The sequence below is a fragment of the Camellia sinensis genome, chromosome 8 (assembly GCF_055761805.1).
Source record: "Camellia sinensis isolate YWXY chromosome 8, ASM5576180v1, whole genome shotgun sequence".
NCBI lineage: Eukaryota > Viridiplantae > Streptophyta > Magnoliopsida > Ericales > Theaceae > Camellia > Camellia sinensis.
The window spans coordinates 140907163-140919692 of NC_138968.1; the positions used below are offsets into that span (position 1 = coordinate 140907163).

Sequence of the window (12530 nt, forward strand, 5' to 3'; positions counted from 1 at the left end):
AAGTTTGGTACGTTCATGAGGTTGAAGAAGAACAAAACAGGCAGATCCAAAGACCCTAAGGTTGGTGTAAGGGGGACGGGTGCCATGCAGACGTTCATAAGGAGTGTGATTATGAATGACGGGGGAAGGAATACAATTGATAGTGTAAGCAGCAGTGAGAGCTGCCTCTCCCCAAAAATGTTCCGGACAAGAGGAAGACAAAAGGAGAGCTCGAGTAGTGTCAAGAATATGTCGATGTTTCCGTTCAGCACGTCCATTTTGTTGAGACGTACCGGGACAGGAACGATGAGGTTGAGTACCATGACTCTGAAGAAAGGAAAGAAAGTCAAAATCTTTATATTCCATGGCATTGTCGGAGCGAAAAAGTTTAATGGTTTTAGAAAATTGTGTTTTAACCATTGTAGCAAAATTATAATAAAGTTGTTTGAGCTCAGAGCGATTTTTCATAAGAAACAACCAGGTAAAACGGGAAAAATCATCTATAAAAACAACAAAATAGCGTGCACCTCCCATAGTAGGAGTAGGAGAAGGTCCCCAAATATCAGAATGAATGAGATCAAATGGTGCAAGAGAAACAGATTCACTTTTATTAAACGACAAAGCAGGTTGTTTGGCAAGTTGACAAGACACACAATCTAAAACATCAGAACTTACATGACCTAAATGACCACTGGAAATTAGAGATTTTAAACGACCAACAGAAAGATGGCCTAAACGACAATGCCAAAGCTGAAAAGGAGATAATGGAGGAGCAGTGGTAGCAGTGGTAGGAGCTGTGATCTGAGAGGAATCTGGAACATGAAGATGGATGAGTTCGTAGAGACGTCCATGCTTACGGCCTATCCCAAGAGTTTTCCCCGTCCGAGGGTCCTGCACCAAACAACCAGTACGGGAAAAGGTAACAGTTAGACCATGCTCACATAATTGACTAATGGAGATAAGATTTAAAGTAAGAGCAGGCATAAGATAGACATGGGATAAAGATAAGTGAGAGGTGGAAACAGAACCAACATGACTGACAGACAGAAGAGACCCATCAGCAGTATGGATAGAAGGAATATGAGGCGTAGAAGAAAGAGGAGTAAAAATAGTAGGGTCAAAGGTCATGTGATTACAACAAGCGGAGTCAAAGTACCAAGAAGTGTTACCTGCGGTGACAGATAAAGCAGTAGATGGAGGAGTACCGGAATTCTGCCAAAAATGTTGAAACATGGCTGCGACGTCAGTTTGAGAGAAAACTGGAGTGGAAGGGTCTATAGGGACAGATGAAGGTAAATCCTCCGAGGCAGCAGCAGCAGTGCGTTGGGCAGGCATTGGTTTAAACGGAGTCCCAGAACGGTGAGAGTGGCTGCGAGAAAAATTCCCAGTGGAAGGTCCATTGCGAGAGGCACGGGCTGGATTGCGGAAGCAATCTTGCTGGAGATGACCAGGGCCAGTCTTGTTGCAAAACCGACAAAGACGAACTGGACAATTAACCAGAAGATGAGTCGACGGAAGATTGCGGTTGTGACAGTAATTGCAGGCATTGGACCTCTGTGGTGATGGTGAGGAAGGAGAACTTCGAATCTGGGGAGTGGCAAGAACAGAGTCCACAGGGTGTGGATGGAGAGTACCAAATCTGGTTTCCTCGGACAAGAGTTCAGAAATTGCTTGCTCAAGAGTGGGTAAAGGAGTGCGATGAAGGAGAGATGCGCGGACTGGCTCAAATCGGGGAGTGAGAGCCATGAGAAACTGAACTAAGCGCTGTTGGTCACGGTAGGCAGTAAACAAGGTAGCATCCTTAGTACAATCCCACGAAGGTTCAGAAAGAGCGAGCTGATCCCAAGCATAATACATTTGAGAGAGAAAATCATTAATGGTTTGAGTTGTTTCTTGACGCATACCGTGAAGATGACTCAGAAGCTGATATTGGTGAGCAAGGCTAGTAGTCCGATAGCGTTCTTGTAAAAAATCCCAGATGGCTTTGGCAGGAGAGGAAGCAGAGTCAAGTTGGAACCGACCAAACTGAAGGCTGATAGATGTAATAGAAGTGTTGCGAAACCAAGTGATGATCTGATAGTTTTTACTATCCCAATCTTCCAGTCGATCGACATATTTGGCAGCAGAGTCCGTGGTAGCAGAATCTATGGTCCCTTGAACGGGTTTGCACACATCCCCAGTGATGATGCGCCAAAGTTTCTTTCCTTTGAGGAAGCCAGACATAGCTTGTGCCCATAAGACATAATTAGTCCCGTCAAGAATAACAGAAATAGGTTGGGTAGAGGAGTCCAAGCGATCCATGAGCGAAAAATAGCACAAATGAGGGAGAATCGGAAAAAACCGAGAGTACCAGTGAATTCAGAGGGTCAAAATTAGTCAGAAAATGAGTGAACGGACCAAAAATATGACCAGAAAGGCTGAAAATGGAGTAGTCAACGCTGCTGGTCAAACAGGATGGCGCGGCGCACGTTAGCAGAGAGTGGCGCGGCGCACGTTAGCAGGTGAAGACACACGGCGCACGGAAGCAGTCAGGGCTGACGTCAGCTGACGTCAGAACACGCGGCTCACAATAGCACAGGACAGTGTAGGAAGCGCGTGGAGCGCGTCTGGAACGATTAGGCGCGTGGCCGAATGTTCTGGTGGCGCGTTAGGGCGCGTGTGACGTCAAATGAGGATGAATCTGGTGGCGTTGGCTTCGTCGTGGAGAGACGAAGGTGTTGGTACTCTCCAATCTGTGTATGAGGTAAGGGAGATGTACGCAGCAATCTGCCACGAAAGATGTGATGTAGAGACTTAGGAAAAATACCTATGCTCTGATACCATGATAAACAAATATTGAAAGACAAATTATAAATTGAGAGAGTAATATTGAAAGAGAATTGTAATGTAAATTCTCAGTTATGAATTCAGTCTGCGAGGCTCCTTAATATAGGAGTTTGTTACAAACATGATGATGATACCTTTGAATATAATAAGGAAAAAAGTGGCCGAAAGATGGCGCACCACCGAAAGGGCCGAAAGGGAATCCTATGCTGTTATTATAATATATTACTAACTTATATTGTAATTATATACAATTATATTTATATATTAACATACGATTGCTAATCACCCCTTTGGGGGATTTGTAGTCCTATGAGAATTTTTAATCTCAAAGCATGTTTTTGCAAATAAACATGATTTATGTAGACTTACAGGATTACAAATAAAATCCCGCTACCTAGAGTGAAACAAACATAGTCATAGTGTGATGGTATTTTTTTTGGTTTAGAGGAATTGGTAGTGTGATGGTATTAATTAGTTAAAATTAAATTCATAAAATTTTATAAAAACTTTCATTATATAAAATATGAATTTGTTATTTTGGTAACGTACGGGGCAAAAATAATATTAGCCTATTTTAAGAAATGGATTACAAGTCACTTTTCTCTCTCACAAAAATACTAAAAAAAACCTAAAAAACAGCTTTAAATAGTCTATTGTACATCCAAACAAGTCTGGCCCTGGGAGTAGGCAGCCACCTACGCAACAAACTGCCTTTTTTTTTTTTTAATTGAACTGAGGCAACTGCCCCCCCCCCATTTTGTGTCACAACAAGGGCCCCCAATTCAGTAAGCCTTCATAGTATTAGAAAAAAAAAGGGCCCAATCTAATTACTAATTGAGCCCAACCTAACTACTTAAGTATTTAAAAAAAAAAAAATTGTATATAAGTCTATTTTTTAGATTCATTTTTTAAATTTAATGATGTATAAGTGATATAAGCGATTAACGATTGAGAAGATATCAGAAAGAGTGTTGAATAATTATATTTTCACCCAAATAATAATTTAGTACGCTCAATTAAAATTTTTAAATTTTAATTCTTATTATATCCTATCATAAATTTACTAATAATGACCATATACATTAAATTCTAAAATAAAATATTATTTTTTTTCTTATGGTATACCCAAATCACTTATACATATTTTTCATATTCAACTATTTTTATCTTCTTCTCCACGTTTCAATTTTTCTTTTTTCATCTTCTTCCTCATTCCAAAATTCTAATTCACCCTACTAAAATTCACTATTATTATTAATATCATTGTTTCTTATTATGCTATTATTTGTAAATAAAAAAAAAAATTGAGAAAATTAAACAATGAATAAAAAAAATAATATATATATATATATGTATATTTTGGTTAGAATGATAATGAAGATATTATATACAGTCGAAGCACAATACATAGCACCACCCTCACTCCTTAGAGGACCTAACAATCACGAACGAGGGACACTCTCCTCAGTACAACACCCACTTCCATTAATCCCAAACTTAGCCATCAAATGAGCAACCTTATTCCGATCCCTGCTGCCATAGCACACATGGTACTCTGCGAACAACATTCCTAATTGAAGCTGTGTGGGTGATTTTCTGACCACACTGCCAACTTAGTACTCAATTGGAGAACACCGGCAGAATAGATTAAGCCCGAACGACCTGCAACAGAAAGATGAGAATCCCGCGGTGGCTCGTCCACCCGGGGGCACTCCGACGATCAAGTCAGTACTCAATATCTCTCAAAGATAACCAATAGTGCTTAACTCATTAGACAGAATATCAAAAACATAAAAGACATACCTTAAACCCATGAGGGTGCCTCTCTTTTATAGCCAACATAATCCTAGTCCCAATAGAAGCCTAGCTCCAATGGACTTAGGATTACTGCTAATCTTGGACTCCCAGTTGAATTAGGATAAACTCTCTAAGAGTCTCATCTTTACCCAAACTGAAGTCTTCTCTCATTTTAGGACTCTTGTCCCTTATCCGCTTTATCTCAGATTCCGACATCTTCACAGATAACCTCAGTTTAGCCGAGATCATCTCGGCATCATAACCATGGCACGTGGCACGTGGCACCTCGGCCGGCACTCCGGTGACACCTCGGCCACGTGTCGTCATTCAAAAAATATGTCCCCACAACTGCCCTCTAGGTTCTATTACCTCGGCATCCTGAGGTGATGGAACATATATCATTCCTTCCTTTAATCATGACCCCGGTTTAACTTCAACTTGTAAACTTTTCTCAAGTTTCAACAAGTGTTAAACATCATCTCGAGTATTAAACATAATCTCGGTTTAACTTCAACATGTAAATTGTCCACAAATTTCAACAAGTGTTAAACAATGATTTCGGTTTAACTTCAACTTGTAAATTGTCCACAAATTTCAACAAGTGTTAAACAATGATCTCGGTTTAACTTCCACTTGTAAATTGTCCACAAATTTCAATAAGTGTTAAACATAATCTTGGCAAGCTCTTTTCTTCTCGGACTTAATCATCTTAGGCCGAGATCTTGTCTTCTGGGATCTCGGATCCGAGATCTGGAATCTGAGATCGGCTTACTTGGGCTGAGCTCTTGTCTGCTCATATCCAGTGTTATCTCAGCTTGACAGGTAAGGTCACCTCGGCATCTTGTCGCTTTCTCTGGAGGTAATCCCTCAGATCCTCCTTGGTTCATCCAGGAGCTCGGCTATCTCCGGATTTCAGCCTCTTTGGTGCACTACTTCTTGTGTCATTGCGAGTCCTTTTGGACCTCCCTCCATTGGTCGCGTTGAAACAGAGGTCCTTCCCCTGAACATGCCGATGTTCTTTAGAGTCAGCTTCCTTGGTGCGACGTGTCCTCTGTGAATCTCCCCATCTTGATCCTCTTTGTCTGACCTCCCTTGAAGGCCGGTGAGAATGTTCCTTGGTCCTATCGTGCTGAGGAGTCGTAGGAGTTGTCTTCTGCCCCTCTGCTTGGGCATCTTTCTTGGCTGCTGGAATCAGCGTATCTTGAGACAGGAACGGTGGCTGGAGGTCGTCCTCGTTATAATACTTGCTTCGGTCTGATTTCTTCGGCACGTCGCCCTCCTGGCCGACGTCTTCTTCTCCATGATTCTTATCACGAGTTTCTTTGTTGTAATTGTTTTCTTTGACGCCAAGGTCAATATGTTTCCCACTTTCAGTAGGGGCGTCGTCCCCAACCTTCTCTTTCGGTCTGTCGTTGGCCATCTATTCTCCTTTCGTTCCCACAGACGGCGCCAAATTGTGTGGGTGATTTTCTGACCACACTGCCAACTTAGTACTCAAGTGAAGAACACCGGCAGAATAGATTAAGCCCGAACGACCTACAACAGAAAGATGAGAATCCCGCGGTGGCTCGTCCACCCGGGGGCACTCCAACGATCAAGTCAGTACTCAATATCTCTCAAAGATAACCGATAGTGCTTAACTCACTAGACAGAATATCAAAAGCATAAAAGACATACCTTAGACCCATGAGGGTGCCTCTCTTTTATAGCCAACATAATCCTAGTCCCAATAGAAGCCTAGCTCCAATGGACTTAGGATTACTGCTAATCTTGGACTCCCGATTGAATTAGGATAAACTCTCTAAGAGTCTCATCTTTACCTAAATTGAAGTCTTCTCTCATTCTAAGACTCTTGTCCCTTATCCACTTTATCTCGGATTCCGGCATCTTCGCAGATTACCTCGACTTAGCCGAGATCATCTCGGCATCATGACCATGACATGTGGCACCTCGGCTGGCACTCCGGTGACACCTTGGCCACGTGTCGTCATTCAAAAAATATGTCCCCACAGAAGCAAATCATGAATAAGCATACCCATACTCTGCTCCACCTCCTTGACCCCATTTACCATATCTACAGTTAATATTATTAATTGATATTGACATAATAGGGGCACCGTGCTTTTAAAGTGGTGTAATTTAAGATTTTTGTTTTGTTTATTATTTGGATGTAATTTAAAAAATAATTTGAAAAAAGACATAAGGTGTATTAAGAGTAAATTATAATCTTAAATAATTTAATAGAGTGTATTAAGAAATGAGGCATACTTTTAATAATTTTTTAAGTACAAATATAATCACCTTAAATATTCTAATCGATTATCACATCATTGAATTTAAAAATTAGGTCTAATATTTGGACTTATATAGCAATGTCAAAAAAAAAAAAGCCCAAAAGTTACTTAGTGCAGCCGAATCTGATTTTGTATGAATTAAAGCCCCCAATTTGTTTTTGTATAATTTAAAAACCCAACAAATCAAAATATTAAGGTTTAAATATACAATATTCAAAATTTATTGAGAAAATTTGTGATAAATCCAATCTAAGGAGAGTATAAGACATTAGGTCTAGTGGATATTTTTTATTGGTGAGAGATCTACACTTTATGAAATAATTTCATGAGAATTCCTGAAAGATATTTTGTTTATAATTTTATCCCTTGATTTTTTTATTTGTTTGACTTTTTGTTGACTCTCTGTTCAAATTTATGTCTATCTGTTCATTTTTTTATTATCTTTTCAATTTTTCCCTAAATTCTATCTATTTGTTCAATTTTTTCCTTAAATTCTATCTATCTATTAAATTTTTTTTGCATGTTAAAATAACAATTTCTTATTTATTCACTACAAGAAAAAATACATTTTGCGACTAAATTTTTAGTCGCCAAAAGTCAATTTTTAGTCGCCAAAAGTCGGTTTTTAAGTTTTCTCGACTAAATTTTTTAGTCGCCGGTTTGGTCGCCGGAAGACGGTCGGTAAAGGTATTGGTGACTAAAAAACTTTTAGTCGTCAAAAAGCAAGTCTTTACCGACCAAAACTTGGTCGCCAATAGTCAATTATATTTTTTAAAATTATACATTTACCGACCAATGTTTTAGTCGCTAATACTCAAGGAATCGGTAACCAAACCTTTTAGAAAAATACACTCACTAGCTTCTCATCTGCTCTTGTGAAGATTCGAACCATCAACCTCCCACACCATAAACCTTATACAACACACTCTTTCGACTGCACCTCTATAACACTATATGATTATATATGTAACATATATTATTTATATAGTACATAGACCCGTATTAATATAAAAGTATATATATAAAGATAATTATTTTTTATTGAACATAATTTATGTAAAAATAAATTATTTACTAGAAAAAAAAGACCACTTTTGGCGACTAAACGTAATTTTAGTCGCCAATTCTGTACTTTTGGCTACTACTTATTTTTTAGTCGTTAAAAAATTTAATTCCCGTGCTAAAATTACCACTTTGGGCTCTAGGATTTGAGAAAAGAAGATTGTGAGGTGATGGAGAGATCCAAATCTGTAGAGAGAGAAGAGAGAAGATAAATGAAAAGATGTTGTCGGAATGAGAGCCGGCGGCAGTGATGAAGTGATCGTTGGAGTGGAAAAAGGCAGAGGTGGCAGTGTGGGAGAGTGAAGAGATGGTGGATTTGGGTTTTTGGGTTTTTGGGTTTTAGAAGTGAGAAATCAGAGAGATTGATGAGAGAAGAGAGAGACCTGAATATATATAGAGAGATAAGAGGGAACAGTGAGGGTAAAGTTGGCATTTTTTTAATAAAATAGAAAACAAATGATGTAAGGGACCTTATCTAACATAAAAAAATTATGGACCTCTTCGACTATCCAAATTATAGAGGAATGTTAGATAAATTGTCCCTATAATTTATGCCCCCTCCAAAAAAAAAAAAAAAAATGACAACTAACGACCATCTTTATAAAGTTTGTTCATTAATGAATGATTTAAAAAATAATCAGTTTGTTTGGTTTCATAACTTAAGATTAACTTTTTAGAAAATTAATAATTTTTTTTTGTTTTTTGTATTTTTTTTGTCCTTACTGATTTTTTTTAATATTCTAAGTAATTTTTAAAATTTTTAGATACACCTAACATAAATATACTTAAAAAGTATAATATTTGTAAAAAAAATCTTTAAAAAATTCACTAAATACAAAAAATATATAAAAAAATATAAAAATTCAATATATTTTTCATATTCTTGTGTATGTAAAAAAAATTAATTTTTTTTACAAATATTTTACTTTTTAAAAACATCTAAGTAGGGAGTATTTAAAATTTTAAAAATATTTACTAAGAAAAATATAAAAAATAATAAACATAATTTTTAAAAAATTAAACACAAAAAATTAAAAGAATGGTAACATGTTTTCAGTTTTCTGTTTATATTTACAAAAATTTAAAAAACTCAAATAAAAACTTGTTTGGTAAATTTTTTATTTATAAATCAGTGGTCTCAGTTTATAAATTTGGCTAAAAAATGTAAACTCAAAAAATGTGTTTCTGTTTTGAGTTTTGAGTTTTTTTTTTTACCACCCAACACTAGCCACCACCCGCTACCATTTTTCACCACCGTCTTCCGCCACCACCCCCCGCCACCACCTGCCACCACCACTCACTACCCACCTGCCACCACTACCCGCCACCACCACCCACCTGCCACCCACCAGCCACCACCCACTTACCACCCACCTGCCACCACCAACCACCTGCCACCACCCACCTGCCACCCACTCGCCACACCACCCACCCCTCGTCGCCACCACCACTACCACCACCACCACCCCCCACCACCCACCTGCCATCTACCTGCCACCACCCACCACGCGCCACTACCATCCATCGCCGGCCACCACCACCCGCCACTTACCCACCACCACCGCTCACCACCCATCTGCCACCACCAGCCACCCACCTGTCGCCCACCCGCCACCACTACTACCACCCACCACCCACCCGCCATCCACCACCCACCACCACCGCCCCCACCCACTCGCTACCACCCACCACCTGCCACCGTCACCCACCCACCCGCCACCACCACAACCCGCCATCACTTACCACCACCCACCATCCGCCACCCACCTGCCATCGCCACCCACCACCCGCCACTACCACCACCGCCACCCACTTGCCACCACCTACCACCTACCACCGTCACCGACTCACCCACCATCACTACCCGCCACCACCATCACCACTACCACCACCACCACCCACTCGCTACCACACACCACCCGCCACCGTCACCCACCCACTCGCTACCACCCACTACGCGCCACCGTCACCCGCCACCACCATCCCCCATCTACCCGTCACCACCCGCTATCTGCCACCCACCCACCTGCCACCACCACCCGCCACCCACCACCGCCGCCGCCACCACCGCCACCCACTCGCTACCTTTACCCACCCACCCACCCTCACCACCTACCCGCCATCACCCGCTACCCACCACCTACCGTCACTACTTTCCACCACTGTCTTCTGTCGCCACTTGCCACCACTTGCCATTTCTCACTCTTTTTTATATTTTTAAATTTTTTAAACATTTTGTCAATTACCAAACGCGTTTGTAGTTTATGTTTTTCTAAAAATAAACAAAAATCAGTTTATAAAATTTTTGTAAATATAAACTGAAAACGTAAACGTTACCAAATAGACAATGAATAATTTTCATGGAAAATTGTGTGATTTTTATCTCTGTACCATCTGCACGTAACATTTTGCGCCTTACATTACATCATTCTAATACTATGATGGAGTGACAACAAAGAGAGTTGCCCTACCACGGTAAATGAATTGAGCTAAAAACAAGTTTTGCTGAGTTTGATTTCGGTTCATTTACTTATTAAGCTAGTTTATTGAATTTGTACTCGGCTCAATAAGGAACTCGGCTCGGCTTGACTCAATAATTTTTTTAATATTATTTATATTATTTAAATAAAAAATATTATTTAATAAATAAATAATGTATTTATATATATATTTATGTATTATTGAATATATAAATAATATATTTATTATATAATTTAAATAAAGATAAACGAGCTGAGCTTATGCAAGCTCGAGCTCGGCTCGTTTATTAAACGAGCCTAATTTTCGAGCTCGAGCTTAGCTCGTTTACTAAATGAGCAGAGCCAAGCTAAGCTTATTCATGAACAGTTCGGTTTATTTGCAGCCCTAAATTGCCCCTACCCATTTCATTATTTTCAATTGTAAAATTAATGAGGTGATAAATAATAATAATTAATCAATTTTAATTTTTTTTTCTCTTTTTAAACGCTGGTACTAAATGCATTAATTAATGTAGACACTAGTATATCAAATAGTGTTATGTCATTATTACTGACCTCACCTCTTATACAGATTACAAATACTCAAAACCTTTAAAATTATACCATATCATCTATTAGTGAGAGGGTAATTTGTAAACAAATTGGGCCGAGCTAGGAAAAGTCTTCTTTAGAAGTTGGGCCGCGCAATGGGCCAAGGTAAGGGCTGGTATAGCTCGGTCTTAGGCCAAGAAGACATCTCATATTTCGGATTTAGGCCGAACTATGGGCCGAGGTTTTGGGCTTCGCAAGTTGGACCTCGTTCTTGTTAGTTCAGTCAGAGACTGCTGCAGTTACCTTGGTCTAAACAGACAAAACCGAGGTAACATCAATAGCGAGAGCCGAGCTGTGTATAGCTCGGTAGGGTGGCATTTGATTGATCGGATTTCGATCACACGGTCCGAATGACAGGGGACCGAGATAAGGCAGTTCGGTCAGAAATGTATAACCGAGGTAAAGGGTTCAGCCATCTCACTTGACTTGCAGTGATGAGACTCCTAGTAGGGCTTTGCTAAGGAGAGTTAGAGTCCTACTGGGATTGTGTAAACCATCTCACTTGGTTGGCAGTGAGTAGGAGTATGACTCCTAGGAGGACTTTGCTAAGGAGAGTAGAGTCCTACTAGGATTGTGCAAAACCATCTCACTTGGTTGGTAGTCAGTAGGGTGTGTGATTCCTAGGAGAACTCTCATAGGGAGAGTTGGAATCCTACTAGGATTGTGCCAAAGTAAAGTCTATAAAAGCTCATGACCAGACCTATGAACAGGTATCCCAATTCTTACTCTAGAATACACAGAGCTTATTGTCTATTGTCTAGTTGCTGACTTAGGCATCGGAGGGGTTTCTGGCACACACCCGCCGGTTAGCTCACGTTTGTGTTTTTAGGTGGCAAAGCAACATTGTTTGGAGGAGCGCAAACTTGATCAACAGGATCATACGAGAAGAATTATTTCATGCTCGTACAGTTAATATACTAATTAATATATATAGTATTATTTATTTTTTAAATTAATTATTACCTCATTAAAGATATAATGAAAGACAATAAAATAGAGAAGGCAACAAAGGAAAAGGCCAGACATCATGGAAAATACTTCATGAAAATGATCATGAATAAATTTTCATCTTTGTATTACACACTTTGTAACTTATTATATATCTAATCTAAGAATCAAAAAATTTTCATGATTATTTTCATGAAATATTTTTCATAATACCTAACATTGCTCGGCAAGAAAACTTGATAACAAAATAAGATATGGTTGGTAAAAGATGAAGGCTGGTAAACGATGAAGACACTGGGTCCCGTTTGTTTTCAGAAGTAGAATAGAGGGAATTGATAGTGAGGGGATTAAGTAAAATTATGTTTGTTTTGATGATAGTTGCTAGTGTGGAGATTGTTAAATTATTTTTATATAAAATAAATATAAAATAATAAAACAAATAAAAAAAAAATACAAAAACATTAAACATTAATGTTTTAAAAAAAATGCCCAACATGTAAAAAATTTATAAAAAAATAAAAAAAATTCAAAAAAAATAAAATAAATAAAATAA

At 39.0% G+C, this 12530-nt stretch overlaps 1 protein-coding gene across 1 annotated transcript; it reads right to left on the minus strand.

The window, feature by feature from the left end:
* Positions 1–750: 750 nt before the first annotated feature.
* LOC145797156 (uncharacterized) lies at positions 751–2528 on the minus strand. The gene is made up of 2 exons (XM_082883588.1): positions 1149–2528; positions 751–870 (listed from the first exon to the last, which is right to left on the minus strand). The coding sequence occupies exons 1-2, from the start codon at positions 2278–2280 to the stop codon at positions 833–835; spliced, it is 1170 nt and encodes a 389-aa protein (XP_082739714.1). The 5' UTR covers positions 2281–2528; the 3' UTR covers positions 751–832.
* Between the last annotated feature and the right edge of the window lie 10002 nt (positions 2529–12530).